We start from the raw sequence: 27,235 nt of genomic DNA on the forward strand, positions 1-27,235 counted from the left end.
TCCGGTATCCAGTTCTAATAATTCATCCATGAATTATCAACACCAACTGTTTATCTTGATACTCCTAATATTTGCATGCAGTAGTAGGTGGAAACGCGCATTCATTTGCATTTTCTTTTGCCGATTTTCTGGCTATAGACATCTGAAGTGTGACAAGAGGCCCCAACTAGACATTTCTTTTTGTGAGGCGGCACAAAGCAAAAAGGTTGGGAACCACTGGATTGATTTTAACAATGCATTGTATGTTATAGTTATAATATGCTTTTAAAATGTAAAATCTTTATCTGTAAACTATCCAGTAAGATAGATGTAGTGGAGATAAAAAGTACCATTTTTTCCTCTGAAATATGGAGTAAAGTATAAAGTAATATAAAATGGAAATACTCAAGTAAAGTACAGGTACCTCAAGTACAATACTTGAATGCTTAGTTACTTTCCACCACTGGCACTGAGGCATTCCTTCCAGTCACATTCCTCTTCCCATATGCACTCGTTCACCCCTTCTCCTGCTGTCTGGAAACAGCTTGGCAGAAACTAGGAGGAGCTGTGACCCCTCTGCCACAAATCTGTGAATGGGCCGTGAATGAGGAAACGTGGGTACAGGAGGCTATCCGGCCATGGCTGTGAAAAAAACATCCACTCCCGCTCACCTCTTGTTGAGGAGGCGAGGCTGGCAGACAGGTGAGTGACCTTCAACCCGGCCTGCTGCGGAGCGCTGCTCGACGCGCCAGGAATGTGTCCACACCTCTCGGCCAACCACGTCACAGCGAGTGGGCGAGGAGGAGGTGGAAAACACGCACGCCGCCTAAACCCAAACAGAGTGTGTGTGCTCGCCCTGGCCTCTCTGTTATGGTCTACATTCTGTGGCGCTGTGTGAATGTAGGGGAGAGTGTTTTGGGAGCGAGAGTGATGGATGACTTAATCTGAAGGGACATGGAGAGAGGAATGGGAGGTGTGTGTGTGTGAGAAAGAGAGCAGGGTGATAAGGATATTTTTGTCCAATTTATGTGAAGTATTTCAAGGCCTGGGCAGTTATATCAACTGTTGTTGAGAGTTGGAGTTCATGTATGGGAATAGTTCTGTTCAACAACAAGGTTTAAATGACAAAGAGAGATTGCTGCAACCTATTAAAGGATAAGTTTGGTTTATTACAACTTGGGTCCAGTTCTTGTAGTTTTGGCCATCGTTTCTTTTGGTTTTGTAATGTTGTGCTCACCAAGCTAAATGCTGACATATGGGAACGCAGCAACATTGCTAAAATAAACGACAGGGCAAGAACAAGTTTTTAACAAACTCCCGGGTTAGCCAAACTTGTCAGTGTCAGTAAATATCTATCACACTTTGGGAGACTCCTGATGGACCGCTACGACCTGCAAGGCAGAGGTCACATGACCAACAGGGGCAGTCAAGTTAGCATTACCGCTAATCTGCTAGCACGTTTACTGCCAACCACTATTGGCTGTGTGAGCTATTATTACAGTGTTATCTAATGTACCACACCGACTGTCGGTTTGACCATGTTGTTTTATGAGTTTCCTTTCATAAAATGTTACAACTGACACATTTCAGTAGGAATTGATTATTGAACATGACGTTTAAATGTTTTGCTTTGTTCAAATCACAATTTGTCAAAAATATGTAGACGCAAAACAATAAAGAAACACGCCAGGTTGATTAAGACGCTGCAATTTCTCCTTTGCTGTACGGAGCTTTACAATTTAGGCTGCTGAAAAGTATCGTATTGAGGACTTCATCACAGTTTACGGACTGACTTCCTGGTTCACCATATTTGTGCACTCACACAGTTTTCCTGTCCAGTGAGCAATTATTACTAATATTTTGGCTGTGCTCACATTCAGTTTCACCTCCATAAAGTGGTTTAGGTAATCTGGCTAAACTGTCTGATCGTCTAACCACTTGTGTTATCTTGCCCCATTGGACTTTCTTAAAGCGATGTTGCTGTGTTCCCAGATCTCAGCGATTACTTCAGCAAGCACAACATTATCACAAACAATAGAAATTATGTCCAAAACTGTGATAATAAGACCAAAGTTGTAATAAACTGGAATTATCCTTTAATATTACCATATACAAAACAATTAAACAGAGATGAACAATAATATTTATGTAGATATATACAAATAATACTGTACAAGAGCACAAAGGAAGGAATAACAAGAATTTTCTGAATTGGAGTGGAGTGTAATATGAGATGAATCAATATACATAACGCTGTATCATAAACATTGGAACGGATGTTTTTGAAAATGTACACAAACCTACAGAAAGAGCTGGACTGAATCTGGACTGTGCTCGTAAAATATACCTCTGCATTCAACCACTCTCTCTCTCTCTGTCTCACATGCACACACACATTTGCAAAACAGGCAAATACATTCACGTTCGGGGTAAAACCCATTCGCTCTGATTTCAACACAGGCACACCTGGACTGGCTAAGTTTTAACCACCTGTAGTGGCTTGTATGGCTTGTTCAGCGTCACTCTGGGTGCACATTATGTCAGCAGCACACACACACACACTGCTACCTGTTTGTGTGTCCACTGTTAACGGAGCACATAGGGAATGGACGAGCTCCATGTCAGGGGGTCATTTAGTGTGTGTCCATATTCCCTCAGTCCATCTTAGGCTAAAGTGCTCAGAGAGGAAGAGATTCAGTTTTTTTTTTTGTGTGTGTGTGTGTGTGTTTTAATGTATGTTAATGAGTCCAGGGGGCATCACTCAGAATAGAAAGCACTTGGCTGTGGCGCTGAATTCCTCAATTTCTTGCAAAAGAAATCCTACATAGGAATGTGTGAGACAGATATGTCTTAATAAAATTAAGTCCTGTGTGCTTTTAGCTGGTGCAGTCCGCCACTAGAGTTATGCTCTCATTGGACAACGGAAGAGAAATAAAGGGGTTTCAATCATCTCAGTTCAGCCCCCAAAACTTGCTCCCAGACCTGTGCGATTCAATATTCCACATCTGGAGGACAAGAAGACACAAATCCACGGCGTTGTTTTGTTTTAAAAAAAAGTCTCGTCTGTCCATGTGGCCGTCTGTCCTCCAGTGTTTTAACGGTCAGTCTACCAGTTGCAGTCTTTCTTGAGTAGCGTGAGGACTTTGCGCCCCAAGCTGGCTTTCCAAGGCTTGACGAAGCTCTTCATGTTGACCAGAAGGCGGCCCTGCTTACGGTCTGAGTGGCCTGCCACAAGGTACTCCACCCCTGAGGAATGACGTCAAAGGTCAGTGACACTTGTGCTTTGGAGAAATAATTTCAATTTTAGAAGCTATACTAACTGATTCTCAAAACAGCGTGTTTGTTAAATGGTATAAAATTATTCAAAACTGGTGTATTTTGTCTCTGGCTTGTACTTCATTTTATATCAGGACATCTCGTTATATATTATTAATAAAGGTGCCGATATTCTATATATTTGTTATTGAAAAGACCAAAACCAACAGGGCCTTAGTCCGTTTCTTTCTTACTTACTCTTAGCCCCAAGCCCATTGGTTCCTAATGAAGGCATACATCTTTAAAAATGGGTCATAAATATATAGTTTAAATTTTTTTTAAGCCTAAATTATTTCCTACAACAGCTGGTCACTGTAGTTTATAGCAAACATTACTCAAACAGAAGGAAATAGTGCATTTGTTGGGGACTATTTTCAGCGGCGGATTAATCCACATTTGGTGCTCTAGTGAGTATTTGGGGCAGCAGGATGGTGTATGTGGGACTGAGTCAAAATAAACTACAGTGTGTGTGTTCATGATGTAGGAACATGTCACCCAGAGCAACAGTGAGGCTCACTGATGTGTTTCTAATAGTTTTTGGACAACAAAGGAGCTCTATGGCACAGAGGAAGAAGATATATCAGGCTTTAGTTACACACACATACAATACTTAATTAGTAGGATACATTCATTGTTGGTTTTGGTCTTTTGTTGAGAAGAGCAGATAAATAGAATATCAAAAGCCTAATCTGCTAATCAAAAATCAGAAATGGTCCCGTCACACTCTATCTTTAATATAAACCGCAGTTTGTTTGTTTGGAGACATCCAGAACAGTCTTGTAAAATACCTAAATCTGATCTAATTATACTGTAACATTTAAAAATAAATTACATAAATTACAAATATTACAACTAGGAGAAAGTGTAATCTTTATCCAAAAGTTTTTTCTCGAGGTAAAGTCGTTTTTGCGTGACTCTGATCTGATTTTTAACACATGCGATTATTTTGTTCTTTATTATTATTTTTACTGTATTTCACTAGTTTCAACTTTGAAAACCTCCGTCTCTGAGTGAGACAATCATAGGAGAGTGTTTGTCTGACCTGGGTTGAGGATGGGGCAGGTGCAGCCCCGTGTGGTCCAGGACTCGGGGTAAAAAGTGACCCGACCCCGCTGTATCTTCACCTTGGTGTTCTGACTGAGCACCTTCTGAACTTTGACCTCCACCTCGGCGTGGGAGCCCTTATCGTGGGCTGACAGCACTTTCACCTTCAGAACTAAAAGTCAGGTAGAGAGACGAGATGTAATAAGACCTTCAGTAAACATGTTTGTGTGAGAGATTATGTGTAATTGATTTTATCAAACTCACAAGACTCTGCCATCTTGTTTAGCACCTGCAAGCTAACAGAGGAGCTATGCAATTGTTTTCTACACAAGAAGAACTGTTCTGTACAAAGTAAAGTCCAACAAGAGGTTCATAGGGCCTATAGAAGAAGGCTGACATGGAACTATAGCGGCTAACTTGGTGTGTGGTAGTTTTTTTTCAGTTTGAGCTGAAATTCAGATTTGATACGCTTTCCCAAGAGGAGTTGGAGCAAAATTAACCATAACTCTGAATGCTGCAATATCTAAAGCAAAACGTGTAAAAGTGTTGGTCGGTTAGTCCACCACTTTGGTCCAGACTGAAATATCCCCTGAATTTTTATCTACCACCGTTTTCACATATCCAGTGAAATATCTCAACAACTACTGAATGAATATGTCATTTATTATTAGAGGAATTGCCATTAAATTTTGTACAGACATTCATGCCCCCCTCAGGATGAACTGTAATAACTTTGGTGATCCTCTGACTTTTCATCAAGCGCTATCATCAGGCCTAAATTTTATTTTGTCCAACACTTTTATGACCAAATACCTGCAAAACTAATGACATTCCCATCAGCCTCAGCTGTACTTTAGTGCTAATAAGCAAATATTATCATGCTAACATGCTAAACTAAGATGGGGAAGATGGTAAACTTTATACCTGCTAAAGATCAGCATGTTTGCATACTGATATTCACATTTAGCTCAAAGCACATCTGTGCCTAAGTACAGCCACTCATAGAGCCGGTAGCATGGCTGTAGACTCTTAGTGTTGTTAAATAAAATTATTATTACATCAGGTCTAATTATCCCTGAGTTTATTTGCATTAGGTCTGGCTGTCTTTGGGTTGGATCTCCTTTTTCTGAAAATGTATGTTGTGTTGAGTTTTCTATAGATCCATTTCAAATCAGGTCAACAATTTTGGACCCCGCTCAGACTCAGGTTGTAATAAATTATCCTTTAATTGTCATACAGGACAAGATGAGAAAATGAGGACAAAGAAATGCACTTCGCAATTCAAAAAATGTGCTTGATAGTGCTTACCGTATGCATAATTCATGGTGCAGAACAGTTTACTGTTGGTAAGGGCTTGCTCTTTGCACTCACACTTCTCTGCAAGAGACAGACACAGATTAATATTTGTAACATAACTGATGTGTATGTGTGTGTGTGTGGTCTTAGATACTGTGCATGGCGTCCTAAGAATGCAAGCACAGTGTGTGTGTGTCCAGTGAGGAATGTGCCTATGAAAGCTGCAGTTACATGGTGGTGGTGGTGGTGTCTATGAGAAGGCACACTTGGAAACTGTCCACACACACACATCCATCTTTGTTCCACGTCCGTCTAAGGCCCTATCATGACTTTCATTACTTAACCATTAATGCGTGGTCACTGGAATGTAGAGGATGAATACACACACACACACACACACACACACACACACACACACACACACACACACACACACACACACAGTCTCAGTATCTCACCTGAGTAGTGGAGGGCAGAGAAGAGTTCGTCTGCTCTGAAGATCCTGACCGGCTCGCTGGAGTTTCCCTCTAAGTTGTACAGGTCCAGATCAGAGCTGCACAAACACATTACAACATTACACATGGGAATGTAAATGAGATAGGTGTTGGAATTGGAATTTTTACTCACCCAAACATACAGTCTCCAGTAAACGGATCACAGTCTCCTGCACAATCACATGGACGGCAGCCATATTCGTGGAAGCCCCAGTATCCCACCATGCACCTGTCACAGTGGGCTCCACCTACTCCAGGTTTACAGATGCAGTTCCCGTTGGAGGGGTCGCAGAGCGAGCCGTCAGCCAAGTGGAAGGGCATAGAGCCCAAGGGATGACAGCTGCATGCTGGGAGAGAAAAAAGTGAAAGAGTGAATTTAGATATTAAGGTATTTCATGTTGCATTTTGACATCCATATAGATTTTGAGGCACACTCTTTACAATGTGATTTAGTGGGATTTCTTTACATCACAAATGGAGGCCAGTCGGTTAAGGAAGAAAGAAATACTTTAAAGTAAAGCCAAAGGCCAAAGACAGAGAAAAGATCAAGAGGAAGAATGATACAGTTCAGGCAAGCAGGAACACCCTTTTTGTGACAGGAAGCCCCATGATTTACAGATGTGGTCTGGTTTTTCTGGCCGATTATCCTTTTTACATAGCTGAATAAAACAGGAAACAGAGAGAGACAGAGGGAGACCAAGTGATAAAGGTCTCTCCGGTCTGAATCAAACCAGGGACAATGTGGTTAAATGTTATGTGTTTTAAACCGCTGTCTCACCACAACACCACCCAAAAATGTGGTTTTAATTTTGAGATACAACAGCATCAACAACAGCACTGGTGTCAAACAGAGGCTAACATTCAAGCATGGTGTTTTTCTTTGCAGTGGTTATACCAAAGTATCACATTTCATTTTGATATGTTTGAAAAACTACATTTTCCAACCTTGTAGTTTTTAGCCATGCTAGTAGCGTGGCTCTGAATGCTTCAATATTTAAATTAAAAACCGCAGTACCCATGAGAAAGAAAGCAGGGATGGCAATGTCGGTCAGTCAGTCAACTACTTTGGTCCAGGCTGAAATATCTCTACAATATTTACAAGATTGCCGTGACTTTAAACTAGTTTATGACCTGCAAAACTAATGACATTCCCATTTGTCTCAGCTGTACTTTGCGTTCAGTGCCACTTAGCAAATGTTACACCATACATCCACCAATTCACGAACATGGAGGGAATTCTCCTGAATCAATCTGATTTGTTTCTTTATTACACTGAAGGTGAAAAGTAAGCAGTTACACAGACATCAGAAATGTTGGAGAGAGTGTGGATCATTTGATGTAGATCACTCATGTTTTTGGGGAATTGGTATGTAAAGTGCTACAACAAATACTAGGATAGAAGGTCCCTATGAGTTGTTTGGTACTTTGTCTCTGTAATTTCTCTGAAGAAAGTGTAATGGAAGCGAGAGATGTTTGGTTAAAACACTGTTAGTAGCAAGTAAAACACTATTACAAGGAACTGGGGGAAGGCCACCAATAAAGGACCAGTGGCTAATAATCAGTGAAGAAATCTCCTTAATGGAAAAACTGAAACATACCTTGAGACTACAAGAAGCACAACTGGAAGAAAAATGGGGAAAATGGACATTATATTATTGATTGTGCTAAATGAAAAGCCAGAGATCACCAAAGTTGGTAGGATTCATCCTTTGGAGACCATGAATGTCAACTGCTAGCAAGGCTATATATATATATATATTTATATTCTAAAAGAAAGTAAAACAATCTAAAGAAATAATAAAACAATAAATAGAAAACAATGAAAATGTAAAAAAAAAAGTCACATTGAGTCTAAAGGTCTTTTAAGCTGACAGTTTACTGACATGCAAATTATTATTTATTACCAGGACTTAAGTATTTCATCACTCATCAGTTGTTCTATTTGTCTGTCTGGTATTGTTGCAGAAGATTGTAATACAAAGGACTCTCTCTTTTTCTTATCACACACACACTCACTCTCCAACTTTCTCCCTCCCTCATGTCTCCTCTAATTGTGTGCTGATAGGATGTTCTTTAAACAACCTCCAAAAACAATATACTTGCGCACACGTTTCCACTGGTATCTTGGAAAGCTACTGTCTGCTGACTTGGAGCCTTTACAGGAGGAGGTGTCAGGCCTCTCCATAAATCTGTCCCTATCTCGGGGGCAGATGGGGAGGGAGGGCAGGGGCGGGGGGAGATGTGGTGAAGGAGAGGCAGAAGACGAGGAGAGGGAAACAAAAGAGGGGGTGTTGTTTGGAGCCATTTCTCTGCTGTTTAATGATGCTTGAAGCTCGACTGGCAGTGAATGACTCTACTTACTGTACACCCAGAGGCCTGTCTCCCTGTAGTCAAACACAGCATTAATAATAACAAAAAGAGGAGTTGTAGTTCGGGAGGTTGTGTTTCCTCAAACCAAAGTTCATGATATGATGTTAAATTCACATGACTGCTCACGCAGTCAACTGTAAACAAATAATGCATTCACATGATTGCACGCTTTTAAAAAAACACCTCTAAGGCTGAGACTGAAAGCTCATTCTTGACCTTGGAAACAGCAGTTGACAAAACAATCTTACCACAAGGTCCATTTAGTAGCTGTTCTGGAGCTTTCGATTAAATTCACACGAGGTGTCCAGTTGTACAGAAATTGTAGATGTGCCCATTTTTCTGAGCACTTTGAGGACAATTGAGAGACCTCTAAGGCTATTTTTCAGCATGGTGTTAATAAAATCGTTCGACATACCAACACGAACACACAGGTCAGGAATGACATGACATGATATTATTTATAACATTTCCTAGCATTTTAAATTTTAAAAAGGTCCAGTGTGTAACATTTAGGAGGAGCTATTGGCAGAAATGGAATATAATACTTATAAGTATGTTTTCATTAGTGTATAATCACCTGAAAATAAGAATCGTTGTGTTTTCGTTATCTTAGCATAAGCCATTTTTATCTACAGAGGGAGCGGGTCCCCTTCCACGGAGGTCGCCATGTTCCACCGCCATGTTTCTACAGTAGCCCAGAATGGACAAACCAAACACTGGCTCTAGATAAGGCTGTTCGCGTTTTTCGTGTAGGAGAAACTACACACTTGAAAGGGGAGGGTGATACGAGCAGTATTCAAATGGTTGCAATCTGCAATTTCACCACTAGATGCCATTAAATCCTACGTACTGGACCTTTAAGCATTCCTGAAGTGCTACAACAGAGAAATGTCTTGAGAAACAGCAACACTTTCAAGCCTATTTTGATGTTTTACAAATTGATTGATTATTTAATGATTCAAATGCACTATAACTCTGCAAATGTAATAGTGTAATCATTGAAAACAGAAGAAAGCCTATTGACACTGCAGTCCTAACTTTCGACAGATCGTGTCAGTATAGTGTTGAAACAGTCAATTAGTGGATTGACAGAAAAGTCTTTTTTTACTCATAATTTAACAAATCTGATGATGAAAATATAAAACGTGATAGTTTGGAGCAACATTTCCGGCCACTTGGGATCAACACAACAAGCTAAAATGTCAAAACTGACATATTATCACCTTATAAAGTTGTTTGGCGAACAGTTGCCTATTTACACATCCAGCACACACGGAGAAATGGTGGCAATTATCTGGAGTTTATCTCTCCTTTCAGCTCTGTTTTTGGTCTCCACCAACTCCTGAGGGAAATATCTGGCTCTTTAGCTGCTAAATGCTCCACTATGTTCACCAGCTGGTCTCTAACTGTGTCTGTCTGCTGTTTGTTGCACAGAGATGACAGGAAACGATGGGAAAGAAAGACAGGAAATTACATGCAACAAAAGTCTGTGCCTTCAACGCCTAGGCCACCAGTCTTATTTAGTCTTATAAACTTGATTAGCGATTAATTATTTAAGTAATTGATCAGGCAAAAATTAAAAACATTCTGTGGTTCCAGCTTCTCTCTGTTTTACATCGTTGTAAATTAAATGTGTTTGTGTTTTGGACTGTTGGTTGAACAAAATAAGAAATTTGAAGATGGTTAAACAATTATGTAATACTCAAACAATTTGCTGATTAACTGATTAGTCGATCAATAGAAAATAAATCCCCAGCAGTTAAATAATCAGGTAATTATTTAAATCTTTTATGAAGCAAAAATACCAAACATTTACAGTTTCTAGTTTCTTAAATATGATGATTTGCTTCTTTTCTCCGTGTTATATCTCTGTGCTTTGGACTGTTGGTTGGAAAATCAAGACATATGAAGTCTTGTCATGGTCATGGCCATTTTTCATTATTTTCTGACATTTTATAGACATTTAATAATAAACAATAATGACAGATGAATCGATAATGAAAATAATTGTTAGTTGCAGACCTATTTGGTAGTTCTACAACTAATGTAAAATATTTTTTGGTCCCCTCAGTGTTGTTTATTTTACAAAACATGTACAATATTTTGTATTATATTATTTTTTCCTCTTTCCTGAATAGATATGTGATTTATGTCTATGTTTGTTTTGATGTTGGAGGGTTGGTAGGTAGTGGGTGTACAGGGTTAGTTGTGGGTTATATGAAAGTAATGTTATATTTTTCTCTGAATTCCCTCAATAAAATAGGGATCAGGAATGACACATTTCCCACAATTGACTTACTCAAATTACGAATGAAGCACATCGGTGTCTTTCAGCCTGTAAAAACGATGTCCCATCAACCTCCCTGAACTCCAAATCAGACAAACCACCCAGGAAGAAAGATAAGATAAACCTTATCATAAGACCAAACTGTGCTATATCAATAAAATCATAAAAATGTAAGATTTATAGACTTTATAGACGTGAACATGTTCGCACAAGACAATATACCGGGCATATACCGACCATTACAAGACAAGATTTTAATTTACAGACTAAGAAAGCTTTGAGTGTGTGTATGTGTGCGCATCAGGCTCTGTCTACACTATTGTTCGGAGAGCAGCCTCCACATGTTAATAATTAACCGAGATTACAGCACAACCTCAGTTCCATGTAAAGCCAGAACACGTGTGACGATGTGTTTGGTAAGCGTGTGTGTTTACATATCTGCGTGAGAATTTATGAGCATTTAAAAGGGGTCACTACACAAGGACTCCTGTATGTGAATATGTGTGTGTGTATATCTAAGATAGCTGTCAGCTGCAGGAGCTCTGACAATGAAAACTTTATGAGCGTGTGCTGAGACATGACAAGACACCTGCCTGAGCAACCAGTGTAGACAACAAAATCCCCACAAAAAGACAAAAGTGTTTTGGTGTGTACGAGCTTGCATGGAGCTTGACAGGAGTGTTTTCTTTCCCGGGCCCCTCGGAGCCTGGTATGAAAAAAATGTTCCTCACGACGGAGGGAAATTCCTCCATTGTCAGCGAGCGGCTACAGCTCAGTTTCACAACCTGTACCTTCGTCTCAGAGTTACCCCACAGGTGAGTTTTTAGGTGCAAAAAACACGCACGACACCCAAACCAATCACTGAAATCCAAACCCTGTAACATGTCTGTTTTAAAAAAGGTGGTGCATTAAATTTCTATGACCTTATCAGACATGCCAACACACCTAAACTTGACTGTCTTAAATTGGCATGGAAAAAAGGGAAATATTGAAGAACAACAATGGAATAAGGCTGTATCATGTTGGCATACTTCTGCTCCAAAAGAAGTCCAAGTGCAATTCATCAACTATAAGGTCCTGATAAGATTGATGCTAATGGACTCCAAGCAGAATGGCTAGGCTCAAACTAAGAGAAAATGATTTATGCTGGCACTGTCATAAGAGGTTAATATACATGCTGTATGTGACAAGGTTAAAGACGTATGCCTAAAAAGTAGACTAAAGAGTCTACAGCCATGCAAGCAGCTCTGTGAGGCTGTACTATGAGCTAAATGCTAACGTCAGCATACTAACATGCTCATCATGACAATGCTAACACACTGATGCTAAGTGGACATAATGTTTACCATGTTCATCATCTTTGTGTTGCATGTTAACATGCTAACTTTTGATAATCAGCACTGAATGAGGTTCACATTTGTGGTTTTGAGTGAAATATGTCAATTATTATTGGATGAACTGCCATTAAATTTGGTTCAGACATTCTTGTTCCCCTATGGATGAATTGTAACTTTGGTGATCATGACTTTTCATCTGTATTTGTTTATGGAAATATCGGGGTTGGTGGAGTTAAAATGTTTGTATTTCTGTTGTAATGGATCTCTTGATATAGAAAATAAATAAATAAAAAATGCGTGACATCCCAACTCTGACTGATTCAACTGGGCTGATAGCCAACATATTCTCCCCCCCAGATGTTTTTGGTCTGGCGCAAATTGACGTTGTCGTTTTAAATTCAATGTGTATGCCTACAGTACATGAACACACACACCTTCTAGTAATCATGTTTGAGTCCAGCATACCTGCAGGACTGAGCTCGCTGGGTCAAATCTGACAGATAATCAGAGGGAGAATGTAGCCACTGCTCTGTGTTTATGGATGACTATCGCGTGTTTACTTAAGACTCATCACATCACCGGAGGGCAGCACGCCGCTCAACCCACCCACCCTCACACACCCACAAACGCACACACACACACACACACAGAAGACCCTCACACATTTACAACTACTACCAATGATTACACTGAAGCTCCTCAGGCTCTGAATCACACATGAACAATGGCAAAACAAGCTGAGATGGACAAACAGGGGTTGTGTGTCGAGCTTTGAGTCAAGACGTAGGAATGCCACCATCTGATCATTAACTACCGCGTAAACCTTGGATGGAGCGTGACTCGTCTGCAGTCTCACACACACACACACACACACACACACACACACACACAGAGAGAGAGCCAGGTGCCCATCAGGAATCAGTGTTATCCAGCACGTCCCGGCTTGTGATCTCAGTCCTCTGCATTCCTTGAGAAAACGAGAGCGCTGTGCCAGTGTGGTGTGTATGAAGTTAATGCTATGATTCACACCAGCAACATTTTGTCAAAACTGGTATGATTAATTATGCTGTGTGACATGTGTTTTACACATCGCGGTAGTGACTGTGTTTCACGGTGTCAGTTTGCCAAAACATAGGGTATGGCAAGAACCCCCTATCTAATATTTACTTGTGAAATTCCTTAGCTCATCTGATATAAATAGACAACATTTTGCGGCCAAATCGAGTGACGACTGCTGAGGATATATTATGAGGTCGGTTTGAAAAAATATTAGATATGGGTCACCTTTTGTTCAGATATGACTAATTTTGCTTAATATTTACTCTAAACTACGATATTAAAATATTTCTTGACATCAAAATATCATTGACAACGCTGATGTAGTCCTGCATCAAGAGGATTTCCCATATGCCCATTTTTAACTAACCATGAAACATAAGCTTCCTTGTTTCCATTCACAATATTAAACAAAAATCCCATTTGAAATTACAGGGACACAGTTGTAATTTAGCTAGTTTGTTGTATTCAGTGTTAAAAAGTAAGACAATGACAGATGTCATCAGTAACAAGGGCCTTAAGTCTACATCAACATTAATCAGGGAGCCTGCAAGTTTCATCAACCTGGATTTAAGAGTTTTTAATGCCAATTAAAATGGAAAATAACACAGATTTCACTGAAAAATCGCTAAAAGTTGGTAAATTTACAGTTAGCCCACTACTTCCTACTAGACTATACCACTAACTATTGCTAATTAACTGTTATACCTTGGTGTAATTTCCATGAATACCATCTTTGACATCAGTGGTACCTACTATTACTCAAAATTAAGACCACATTTGTATTATTGTCTTCTTGCTTGCTTTATTAAAGAGGATGAAATTAATGGAAAAGATTTTTCCATCAACCTTTCACTTCTTCTACCATGTGTCACTTCCTGTTCCACTGTTTATGCAGGAGTAACAGTAGCCTATCAGTATCCTGTTTTGTGCCATCAAAGTCTGACAGATTTCCTGATAAATCCACATTTACACACAATTTAAATTTGTAAATTTAATATGTAGTGTATTATCTGGCAGCTGAAAAGTTTGCTGATCTTCTAAAGAAACTTTTAATTAGCTCATTGGACTTTTGCACCTTTAAATTCACTTATTATAACCAAATGATGCCAATATTAAACCATCTCCACTGCTCCTGTACTGTCAACTTAAGATCCAGGTTGTTCACTGTAATGAGCAACATGTTTCGTAACATGTACTTGGTGTGTGTATCTTACGTTTGCAGGAGTCGGGGGCGGTGTGCGGTCGCTGGGGGTCTCTGTGGAAGCCGGCCTTGCAATTCTGACACTGACGTCCTTCAGTGTTGTGCAGACAGTCACACACGCCTCCGCTGCGCTGGCCGGACTCACGCCACACCGTCCAATCAAAATGGCAGCTCTGAGCGTGTCCGTTACACTTACACTCTGGTGTGAGAAGGAGGAAATCAACACATCAGCAACAAGGACGGGCTGGAGGAAGTGTCAGTCACTGTAGCTTTAGACTAAAATGTAGGGCTGGAATCGGCCTTTTGATTGGTTATATATTTATCTGTAATAATTATAATATAATTGTCTACGGGAGGCACTAAATCAAAATTACTTTAGTGAGGCATCAGATTCTGCACATATTTGCATGAGAAGAAATATTCCGTTGAACATTTTTTGAGTATCAAACATTTTCTTAATCTTTCCCTCTGTACTGCTTTACCATTTGGTGCACCCCAGTTCTCCCAAATGCTGCTTGGTTTTCCAGCTAATTAAAGCACTCTCTTCTCCCTAAATCCTCAGGGCTTGGATATCATGCTTTGTTCAACATACATATGCACTGCAGATGTAGTAGTAAATAGTGGTTGCTGTTTGGCTGATTGTTCTAGTAGTTCTTGTTGCCATGTGACACCACATTTGATTGACCTATCATCATCAACAGCACTGCTAGCACCACCTAAAACTACCTGGAATCACGTCCTAAGCAGGGCCAAGATTTAACTCTAAGGAACTTTTCCCAAAAGTCCTAAGAAAGCCGGATGAGGGACGATGACTACACATTACATCAACATTTTGTTCCTGTAGTGGAAAAGGTGCGACTGTCTTTGTTCGACTCACTCCAACATTCGTGAGGCGCGCCCGTCAGTCCATCAGCGGCCTGCCAGGGTCGGTCGTTGTAGAGAGGAGCGCAGCGTTCGCAGTGATCACCTGCAGTATTGTGTCTGCACACACACTTCCCATGGACCTGAGAGAGAGAGAGAGAGAGAGAGAGAGAGAGAGAGAGAGAGAGAGAGAGAGAGAGAGAGAGAGAGAGAGAGAGAGCGCGCTCATTAGCAACAAGAAAAATGATAGACAGAGGTAGAGATGCGAGGATGGGAGGAACAAAGAGATCAGTGTGATGAAGAGGAAAGTTTCCCACATGAGGACAAGCCTGAGGACTAGATTTCTAGATTTCACACTTGTTTCCTCCATTTCTTCTCCTTTTCTATGACTCTCCCTCTTTCTCCTCTTCTTCTCCATTTTCTCTGATTCCCTCTCACTCCATCTCTCTCTCAGTCTCTCTCGCATACTCCCTCGCCTGAAACTAGTGAATGGGGATTGATTGTTTGGCTTCATCACTGGAAACAAGAACGGGCCTCTGGTCTGAAAAGCCTGTATGTGAGTGTGTGTGTGTGTGTATGTGTGTGTATGAGAAGAGTGCAAGTATGCAGCGCTGAGAGCACAATAACAATCTCCTTGTCATTCCTGTGAGCTGGAATGCCATGCATGCTGGATAATGATTGAGGGGAGGGGGGAGGCATCTGAGGAAGCTCTTTATTTGTTTGCGTTACACCGTGTAACTGTAATGTAGGACACACACACACACGATTATACAACGATTATAGAGGTAGACACACACTGACTAAAATAACTGCGAATGCACAAAAACACACACTAATTCTTGCATTGTTTCCCACGGTAATTCACACACAAACACACTGTACTGAGTTTAGAGTTAAACACATCCACATGCTATAGAATAGAGCCAGAACCAACATGTTCTCTGTCTGAACTGACCCCTGATCAGCCCTGCAATGTAGAGGTGAACACGCACACATGACTGATTTTACACCATTTCAATCATGCTAATAGGGGGAGCATAACTGAGAGGTCCAGGAAAATAGGGAGGCAGGAGACCTAATGACACAAAAATGAAAAAGAAGAAGACGTAATTAATGGAAAAGTCCAGAGTGTTGAGAAATGAGGGGCACGGCAAAAGAAGAAATGGACAGGGAGGAAAGAGAAGAAGGGGAAATGCCCAGCAGCAGCAGCAGCTGGCTCGGGTCCAGGCTGCTGGTATTTCAACCCATTTCACATGTTTACCATATCGTGATATGGGACAATTAACACATGTACACACTCAGAACTGCACACACGCAACCATGTAAACTCACACAAGCCACACAGAGGACAGAGCAGGGCCGGACTGATATGTACGGTGGCCTTGAGAGAGCTCAACGCACTGCAACCTAAGAAAACACATGCAAATAGACAAAACACAAGCAAATTAAGAAAACATCTTCATTAATTTGACAAAACATGCACTTTTAAGGTCCCCTGACGACAACAGACGACAACAGAAAGGGGACCTTAAAAGTGCACGTGTTGTCAAATTGATAAAGATGTTTTCTTAAATTTGCTTGTGTTTTGTCTATTTGCATGTGTTTTCTTAAGTTGCAGTGCATTGAGCTCTCAAGGCCACCGTAGATATGCGATGCTGAGTGCTGACAGAAATATTTTTGGAAACTGCTGATAGCTAACAGATCATGTTAGTATCTTTAAATTTCACTACTTTTATGCCAAAAAGGGACAATTACACAGTTTTTAATCAGAAACTTATAATTAAATCCAAACTTATAACCAGAAAGATAATTTGGGAGGATAATGTTGCCAAAAGCTACCAGAAGGCCAAATGTTTTTAGTATTTCCATGACCATTATAAATAAATAAGGTGACAATGGGCATCTTAACAAGGGCACTAAGGCTGAGATAAAATCCTACAGCTAGTGCTATTGTATATTACTCAATTAATCAAGGATTTGCCAAAATGTAAAAAGTCTAAACTTTATTTACATAGTTTATATAACTTTTACTACTTTATCAGATGCCTTCTCCACGTGAGCAATAAAAATGAAACCAGCTTTTTTATATAACTCATAATTTTAAATATTCTATGACAACTGTCTAATATTATTTCCAATAAAATGAAAAAATCCTGATTGCTCTTGATGGATAACGCTTGTAAACACATCTGTGAGATTTACATTTAGAAGTTATCTTTGCCTTATGCCATTTAAGTGGTACACACAACCCCTATATGTCCCTATCACACTGTATATTGTTATGTCAACACATTATATTCAAATGCTGAAATGCTGAAAGCTATAGAATTTCTAATGTCTATTAAACTTGATTTCCTTTTGGAGAAAACCTCTTTTGGGATCACCTCTTCCTCAGTGACCAACCAGTAAAAGCAAAAACAAACACTAGTAGAAAGAAATAATGTACAGATTTAGTGCTGCACTTCCATAAAGTTGGGGGACTCAAAAGAGACAGATTTTTAAAAGATGGTCAAAATGCTTCTCAGACTAGAGACTAGAAAGTTTCCTCCAGAGCCACAGAAGACCTTACATAACTGTTTTTACAGGCTGAGTGGTACTCCTCTTCTACCTCTTTGGTGCCTCTTTAACTGCGTGAGGAAGATGTAAGTGAAAGAAATGAAAAGAAAGAGAGTAAGAGAGGCACAGAAAGATGGAAAGAGAGGCAGAGAGACTGTAAAACAGAGAGAAAGAAACACACACACACACACACACACACACACACCATGACTGGACTAATTGCTGCTGATGATCCAGTAGCTTACTCTGGATGTCATCGTGTGTGTGTGTGTACTTGTACTTGCTACATAGTTGGAACTGAAAATCGTTTTTTTTTTTTTTTTAACCTACAGAGTGAGAACATTTTTGGAAAGTGAGGATATTTTGTTTGAAGGTTAAGACTTGGTTTTAAGGGTTAGGTTAGAATTAGGTTATGGTTAAGCATTTATTTCTGATGGTTAAGGTTAGCGGCTAGGGAATGCATTATGTTAATGACAGTCCTCACAAAGATAGTAGTGCACGGATGTGTGTGTGTGTGTGTGTGTGGGTGTGTGTGTGTGTGTGTGTGTGTTGGCTTTGTGGCTAACTAACAGACAGTGTAATCACCCTGAACCGCAAAACCCCATGTGGGGGGGGACAGGAGCACAAAAAAACAACAACAACAACAACAAACAAACCGCACTGGGCAGTAATGACTCGACGTATCAGGGCCACTTTCACCGCTGCTTACTGCGCACACACACACACACACACACACACAGAGATGTACACACTGACAGCAGCAGACCAAACAAAGACATACTATACATTTTTGAACAGAAAAATATATAATGCTGCGCTGTGTGTTTTAAGCGTATAGGAAGAAACCTTTGGGACGTTACACACATTTATAGAAAGCCCACACGCCCAGTGGTGAAATGTAACTATGTACATTTACTCAAGTGCTGTACTTAAGTACCAATTTGAGCTACTTGTACTTGAGTATTTCCATTTTATGCAGCTTTATATTTTTACTCCGCTACATCTTAGAGGCAAATGTTATTTTTACTCCACTACATTTGTCTGACAGCTTTAGTTACTTTTCAGATTACAGTGTTTCATACCCTTCCTGTCCAGTTAAAACAACTCTCCAAATTTGGTGATTTTTTCTGATTTTTTATGATGAACTGAAGGATGAAGTGTTTCCTTTATGGGCTGAGAAAACTCTCCTCCTCCTGAAGCTGAATAAACTCTTTAACCCCCCCTCGGATCAGCTGGAAAACGCATCGTCACAAAGCTGAAAACAGGCTGTTTTTCTCATGAACAGTTGACTTTTTAGAGATACGTGGTTCTCACAGGACAGCGACGCTACAAACATATGATGATCTTATAGACCATGATGCATTGCTGTAGATTAAACTACCCAACAATAAAGTAGTTAAAATTAGCTCAACCTTAAACATCTGCAGCAGTAAAATGCCACACACAATAATGCAGCAGGAATATTAATCCAGAAACATCAGATATAATAGTGAAACACTTTGTGCAGTAAACACACTTTTACTTTGGATACTTTGCCGATAATACTTACATTTTTTTTATTTTATTTTACTTAAGTAAGGTTCTTAATGCAGGACTTAACTTGTAGTGGAGTATTTTCACAGTGTGGTATTAGTACTTCTACTAAGGATCTGAATACTTCTTCCACCATGGCACACACCCTTCCCTTCCCTGAGTGAACGGTAATCTCTGCCCTCATCTCCCATCTTGTGCTGCGCTGCTTGTTTGGGTTTTGCCAGAAACGGCGGCTCTGGGTTGAAACAGAGACACAAAACAAACCGCTGATAGCCGGGAAAAGGCACTTACATAACGTCTGTGTGTTTACCGAACGCTCCCGCATGGCACACAGCAGAACGACGCTCCGATGACCTGAGGTAATGTTGTGAGGACGATTAAGAAGGATTTACTGTTCAAACTTTAAGTCTTGAGTGCAGTTGGACTAATATTTGTGACAGAAAATGAAAATCAACCATTTGGCGTCATATTTCACACAAGTAAGCATTAAAGTGATCTATTATTATCATTATTATTATCCTGGCGTGCAGAGGAGAGTTTTACAACCCTGTGGTCTAAAAGCTGTTTCAGAGGACTTTCTAAGCTCAAAAGAAGGAAATCCTGGTGAAAAAACTCAGTAAAGCTACTTGGAATTTCTTGGCATGAAAATAGTCAGATTTAAAGATTTAAAGACTTTGTCCAATAAATCGGCTATCAGCAGCTTCATTACAAAAACGCTGATATCAGCCAAGTCAACACATGAATTGTCTTCATTTATCACGTATAATACCGAACATTTTCTCTGTTTCATATTAGTATAAAAAGCTGCTTGTCAGAATGCAATTTTCAGGGTCTGAAAAGTTATGTATATGTCCTTTTATGCATTGTTTCATGCACTAAATGACTTATAGAACAGAAAGTGAAAAGATGATAAATAGAAGCACAAAAGATGCAAAGTATTAACAATGAATTTAAAAACAATCATTACCAGGGGCCCTAATAACAGCCATGCTAGCAGCCCTGAGGCTGTACTTAGGTGCAGCGGTGCTTTTTCAGCATGCTGACAAGCTCACAATGACAATGCTAACATGATGATGTTTAGCAGTTGTAATGTTTACTATGTTCACCATCTTAGTTTAGCGTGTTAGCATGCTAACATTTGTTAATTAGCGTGGCTAAAAAAGTGTCTTCCCCAGAATTTTATTCTTGTCAGGCTGTAAAATCCTCTGGAACACTAAAAAACTACTACTAATAATACTGTATATTCATGGGTACTTGTGTGTGATCCGGTCAAGACATTAGAAGAGAATCAGTTAAGGGTTTCTCATAGAGTAGCAGTCATAAATTGCTCAATTCTTCAACAAATACAGCATCAACTAACCGGACATGCAGTCTGACAGATATCTCATATAAGGCCAGTATTGTCCCTTTATATTAAAGCCAAAGCAAATTGGACAAGCCGATATATTGGATGATATTAGCTTATCACGAATATATTGTATCGCCATGTATTTTGGCTTCTAAGTATCAATTCAGTACGGAAATGCCAAAGATATGTTTGAGGTAGTTGAGATTAAGTGACGCCATTACATAGTTTGTCCATCAGAGAGCACTGGCAAGTTTATTTTTCAACTGTAAAATGTCAATTTCAGTGCATAGTGGTTGCAGTTCTTTAGAAAACAAGACATCCACATCAAAAATGTTTGTCTGGTTAGGTGTTTATGTAGAAAAATGAGTATTGGAAGAAAAATCAGATATTGTTATCTGAATTTTCTAAACTCCCAAATATTTATATCCCTATCAGCCTCAAAAATCCATTATCAGTTGGGCTTTACTGCTGTATATATTGATGCAATACTATTGTTTATCAGTGTGAATGTCTTTGCTTATATAAGCTGTAAAGGAAACTCCTCGTTGACGCTCACTTTTCCTGCCAAGCCTTGCTGATTGCAGCACAGCAGCAGCTCGGCTTCAAAGTCATCCAGCGTTTCTGTTTGTGGAGATGGCTGTGATAGGAGCCTGGCTCTGAAACACTTATGGTTGACCTCCAGGAAAAACACAGAATCACACCTTTATCAACACACACATACACACACATCAACACATTAACCCTCAGTTGAATCAATATCTACATCTCTTGGGTTTGTTATCAGCGGAAAGGCAGCTGTTTATCTGACCAGACAGAGCCAGAAGAACAGAGGAAGCAGGAGAGAGAAAGGTGACCCCACCACCCCTTCTTGCCAACTGTCAACACAAAGTGAGCAACTCATTTACTCTGTAATTATCAAGCCTTATAATCTTGATTTCCTTAGAACAAGTGAAAAGCCTGCCGATGGGGTGCGATAACTTCATGATAATTATCAAAACAAGTGAAACCTGAAGAATGGAAAGAAATGTCAGTATGTCAAAACAAGTCAGAGTCTGGAAGAGTGGTGCGTTAGTATCACTGCATCAAGGCTTGAAACAAGATTATTTTTTTCATTGAATATGTAATTACTGATAAAGAGAATTGATACAAAAACAAATCTTAACTTAAGATCCACTTAGTATTTCTTTCAGAGCTTTCAACATATTGTGAGATGTAGCTAAAGGCTACTAAGTGGACCTTGAGTTAAGATTTTCTTTGTCAAACTACCGTTTACAAGGTCAAGAATGAACAATCACACTCAGGTTATGACAGTATTTCAGTAGTATTTTTATAAATGTAATTTTTAGATTATTTTGGTGGTTTGGAGCAATGTTTTGACAAGCGGGTTCCCATTTTGTTTGTATCTCATGCTCTATTAGTGCCCATATTCATGTACCTGCACAAACACGTGGGTGATACACTGCAGAGGGCGATAATGCAAATGTGTTGTGCATGCATGCCATAAAAGAAGAAGACAAAAAGGTCAAACAATATGCAGGCTCACACAGGTTCACTCATTCACTACTCCCTATATAAGAGACACTGAATAGTTTACTCTATAGGAAAAGCTTATATCAAAGCCAATATTAGCTTCTCTGCTTCCTGTAAAATCCAGAATAGAATTTAAAATCCTTCTCCTCACCTACAAAGCTCTTAATGATCAGGCACCATCGTATCTTAAAGCGCTCACAGTACCTTATTACCCCATTAGGACACTGCGCTCCCGGGATGCAGGGTTACTTGGGGTTCCTAGAGTCTCCAAAAGTAGAACGGGAGCCAGAGCCTTCAGTTATCAAGCTCCGCTCCTGTGGAATCAGGTCCCAGTTTGGGTTCGGGAGGCAGACACATCTCACATCTCCACATTTAAGAGTTGGCTTAAGACTTTCCTCTTTGATAAAACTTATAGTTAGGGCTGGCTCAGGTGAGCCCTGAACCAGCCCTTAGTTATGCTGCTATAGGCCTAGACTGCCTGGAGACTTCCCATGATGCACCTCTTTCCTCTCTCCTCCTCTCCTTCTCCATCTGTATGCATTCTTATCACATTACTGCATATTACTAACTCGACATCTTCTCTCTCCCGTAGTTTTGTGCTTTCTCGCTCTCTCCTCTCTCCTTCTGTAGCTTTCAGCAGGTATTTCTACCTCCGGAGCTGCAGAGACTGGGTCTGTGATTGTGGACCACCTGCTTCCCCCGTGTTCCGGCTCGAAAACTAAAAAATATTATAAGGAATACGGTCCAGACCGGCTTTATAGGAAAAGTGCAATGAGACAACTTCTGTTATGAATTGGCGCTATATAAATAAAATTGAATTGAATATAGTTAGCAGTAAATTGAGATTTCGGACACTTATATCATCATTTCATATCATTTTGCGACACGACCAACAGGTGTAGTGTGTCGTACGACTGTGCATCTATAAAATTTAACAGATTGCACTGTGAGATTGTTAGCAGAGAGTAGTGTAGAGTACGTACCATGGATGCTACTTTTTTCGTTCCATTGTGGGAATTTTTGAAGGCCACATATAATGCATAAATTTCACACTCAGAATCCAGACGCTCAAATAAAATGGCCTGTATGGACTGTAAATGTAGTGCACTATTTAGTAAATAAAGAGTGATACTGGACTAAACTGCAGAGGAGAGTTAGTACTAATGTTTGTAGGACATCTTACCAGTTTCTCAGCTGCTAACATCTCATCAGTTGCCTGCATATCAAATTGCCCGACGTGATGTTAAATGAAACTGGCATTTACCTGAAAGACTGGTCCTGTCTATCAAATGACAGGATGCTACAGTCTGTGACGTCCCTTGGTTTCATGCTACTCCACTGACAGTCGGTGGTGGTAACATGCCAAGAACGTAACAATGATCCAGCAAAAGGCAAGTAAGAAGACGCGTTAGGCCTCAACGATACACGCAAACAAAAATAATGACAAAATAATAATGTTATCCCTGAGGTGTGGGTGAGAGCTATGGAAAAAGCTCAAGTGGACCTTGAGTAAAGATTATGTTGTCAAACTACTATGCCCAAGGTCAAGAATGGACTTTTATGCAAGTTCAAGACATTTTAAAGTACTATTTTTGGACCTGATAGTAAATGTAAAGATTTTTATAGTAAACAAACGCCCTCTAATACACATGAGTTGATACACTCAGTCAATGCTCCTCTCTTACCACATGGTTGGTCCGGTCTCTGATGGGCTGGTACCCCGGAGCAGGAACACACTGCTCGGCATGTCCGTTACAGAAGCAGCTTCCCTTCACTATGAGGTCATAGATGGCAAAGTGCCGGGTGGGAAGAGCTTCGTGTGTGGAGGCGAGGTCTTTGGCCTGGCAGGGACACGGCTGCCACTTCAGCAGTCGGATTCGGATGTTGGTCACCCTCAGCTGCTGCTGGCCCTCCACCCCAAACGGATCCAGGGACTCCCACTTTGGGAGGGTACGGTAGATCACCTGTTAGTCAGAGACAGAGATCTGCTGTCACATTTTATAATTAATCAACTATGGAAGTTGTTTTACCTTCTGAGTTTTTACAGGCAAAAATTCCTAATGTGTTCATTTTAATGGGCTAAACATTTTCCAGGCAGCAAAAGACACAACAGGAACCTGCAATCTGACCAGAAATCACATCAGAATTCAATTAGACTAACAAAGACAGATCTCAATGCAACACCTGATTGGAGAAACGTCATATTTGCTGCTTGGCTTGTCGTCAGGAGTATTTTCTTCTGATTTTCAACCTCCAGATTTGATCAAATTGCTTCTAAATTATCCAGCAAACGTCATTTACTGATTATTTTGAAGTATGAAACTGGCAGTGTAGTTGCAGAACCATGCTAGCTTAAAGTTTTAAGAGGTGGCAAGTCACCTGACTGGTCCACATTCAAGCTGCCAAACTCAATTGATTCTCAGGAGATATTTCTAGACAAAAAAACTCTGAGCAAAAAGTTTGCAGCATTGACTGGATTTGCAAAGCTATATTTTAACCGCCAAATGCATCAAAAAAAGTTTGCTGACATGTACGAACGTTTACACCTAGATCGAATAGCAACAAAAATTAAGGAGTTTGACATCCCAAAATAACATTTGGCATACCTAACTGCCCACAACATCTTGGTTTCTCCAACCTACGTGATCCTGAAATGGGTTTTTACCAAGAAACACCAAAAGGAACATGCATTTCTGGACAGAGCGACAGACTTTCTGTTCTACTCATCACTTTCTTTTAGTGTGTTCCTGTAAACAACAACACCTGAAATCAGTATTTAATTTAACCACATACATAAGGCAGATTATGAAGCCTTGTGTAAGTGACCATAAGACTGTGTCCCTTTGAGTTTTTGTACTCTTGAAAGGGGCAGTTCAAGAACTTCTTTGGGCTTGTCAAGCCATCGTCATTGATGCTACTCATGCCACTACATCTGTAATGTTAATGGGGGTTTGTTTTGGTATCATTTGTGCACTTAACTTAAATTTACACCCCGCCGTCATTGACTACATCCTCACGTGACCATGAGGGTGCTGGTAAATGAGTGCGCCCAATCCCCCCCCCTTACCCTGTCTGGTCCCTGGACATCCTTCAAATCGAAGATCCCTTTATAGGCTGCCATCTCCATGGCTACTGTTGCCACTAGCAACCAACACAGCTACGGTTGTCGGGGCGAAAAAGTTGGTCTGCCCCAACTCTCGCTGTGAAAGAAATGTGTGTGTTTGTAGTGTTTCTCTTTACAAAGTGTGTGTTGTTGTCACTGGCTGTCATTGATATTATTGGACGAGTAGTGTGTGTGTTTATGTGTGTGAGTGTGTTTTCTTTGGTTGAGATGCAAGCAAAACGCCCATGAGGCTCCCTCATTGGCTGGATGACTGGCCGAGAGTGTGATGGGAGGAGCGCTATTAATTTCCCTGTTGTTGGAAAAGGTCACGGGGTCACGGCATTGTGGTCCACAATTAAGAGAACACGACAAATAGGACAAGGGGCGCCGGTCCACGGGAGAGCACGGACAGCAGGGCCAGACAAAGACGGGGACGGAGATGCAGCTTCACATAACTCAGGGCCGGACAAAAGACCTACGACAGCCCGCTGACACCACAGCAACACCAGCACACACACAGAACCACACTGGCATGCACACAAACATCAGCATCGTGCAAAGAAGAGGCCGTCTTAGACCTTTTACTAAACAATCGTGCCTCATAGTTTTTCTTTGAATGTGGAGACAAAATATTAGTGTTCGCAAATACGCTGATGAGACCCATGTTTATGTTAATCTGAGCCATGAATAGATGTAAGTCTGGGGACACCACAAGAGTCCTTAAGGGATTTTAGGTGACCAAGAAAAATGGGGGAAAAAAGAAAAGTTTAACTAATGTAGGAATTTATCTGTGTTCATTTTTATTATTTAAAAAAAATAACAAAATCATGGTGGAGATCTATTTATAATTTTTTTTTTAGCTCAAACACAGTGCACATTCAGCTGCTTATTTATGTTGTCTTTCCCTTTTTCGCTTCACTTTTTATTATGTGAAGCATTTTCTGAGTTTGCAAGAGGACAGCAGAAAACATAACTTTTGAATGCATGGGGACATTAAACCACTGTGAAAATCAGTTTGAATCAATCTGCTCCTTTGTAAAAATCTGCATATTTTTTGGTGAAAATCAGTAGAAACCCAAACCGATTAGCCATACTGGGAATCCACATAAAAAGCAAGACGTGAGTGGCGCCTGAAGCGTCCAGCCTGTTCAATCTGCACAGACTCCAACCTCCGTCTGGCCATCAGTGTCGTCAGAACCAGCTGACAACAGAAAGAAAACAGAATTGCTTTTCTTTATTGATTGATTGATTTTATTTCTCTGCTGAGTCTGCCAATAGTTAAACAAGAAACCATGGCGTGCATCTGCAAGTGCATCTCTTTCATGGGTCTGTGAGTCGATGTGGATTGTTACATTTGATAAAATAAGAGTCTACCTGTTCAGTGAGATGAGCAAGTGATTGATGTCAAAAACGTTTTCTGTGTGAATTGCCCTTTAAAAAAGGTACCATGTGGAGTTTTTGACCACTAGGGGTGGTATGGAGCAATGTTTTCTTTATATCTCAAACTCTACTAGCACTTGAACAAAGATGCACATGTACGTGAAAGAGCATGCGACACATATTCCTACGATTTCACACTCTTTCACTGATCTACAGTTGGTGGTAACATGCAAAAAAAAAAACATAGCAATGTCCCAACAAAAAACAGGAAAGAATGAGACTGCTAGATAGCAAACATTGATAAATGACACAGGTTTCAAAATACATTTTATGAAAAAGGAAATGCATTCATTGGGTTTGTTGGGCCTCAAGGTTACACGCAATGTGTTTTGGGGAGAAACACTGACTATAAACATTTATACTGACATTTGCTTTACAAGAAACTCCACAGGGAACCTTTAACCTTAATTGAATTCAGAAGTGCAGAAGGAAACACTGCTCTTTTAAACTTTCACTGTCACAGTTGTGTGTCTAATGTAGAA

The 27,235-nt window shown here is 40.2% G+C and overlaps 1 protein-coding gene across 2 annotated transcripts in view; it reads right to left on the bottom strand.

Annotated features, from left to right (window-relative positions):
- Positions 1–2,110: 2,110 nt before the first annotated feature.
- The window catches only part of ntn4 (netrin 4), a 31,069-nt gene continuing 5,944 nt past the window's right edge, over positions 2,111–27,235 (bottom strand). The window contains exons 3-10 of one of the 2 annotated variants that reach the window (XM_044186880.1): positions 23,896–24,174; positions 15,260–15,386; positions 14,396–14,581; positions 6,262–6,475; positions 6,093–6,187; positions 5,647–5,715; positions 4,337–4,510; positions 2,111–3,225 (exon numbers count right to left, since the gene is read on the bottom strand). In XM_044186880.1, coding sequence (XP_044042815.1) covers positions 3,086–3,225; positions 4,337–4,510; positions 5,647–5,715; positions 6,093–6,187; positions 6,262–6,475; positions 14,396–14,581; positions 15,260–15,386; positions 23,896–24,174 — 1,284 coding nt within the window. In that variant the 3' untranslated portion in view covers positions 2,111–3,085. The remainder of the gene's footprint in view (positions 3,226–4,336; positions 4,511–5,646; positions 5,716–6,092; positions 6,188–6,261; positions 6,476–14,395; positions 14,582–15,259; positions 15,387–23,895; positions 24,175–27,235) is intronic. The other variant, XM_044186881.1, reaches the window with a different exon arrangement.

The sequence above is a fragment of the Siniperca chuatsi genome, linkage group LG23 (genome assembly GCF_020085105.1).
Source record: "Siniperca chuatsi isolate FFG_IHB_CAS linkage group LG23, ASM2008510v1, whole genome shotgun sequence".
In the NCBI taxonomy this organism is placed as follows: domain Eukaryota; kingdom Metazoa; phylum Chordata; class Actinopteri; order Centrarchiformes; family Sinipercidae; genus Siniperca; species Siniperca chuatsi.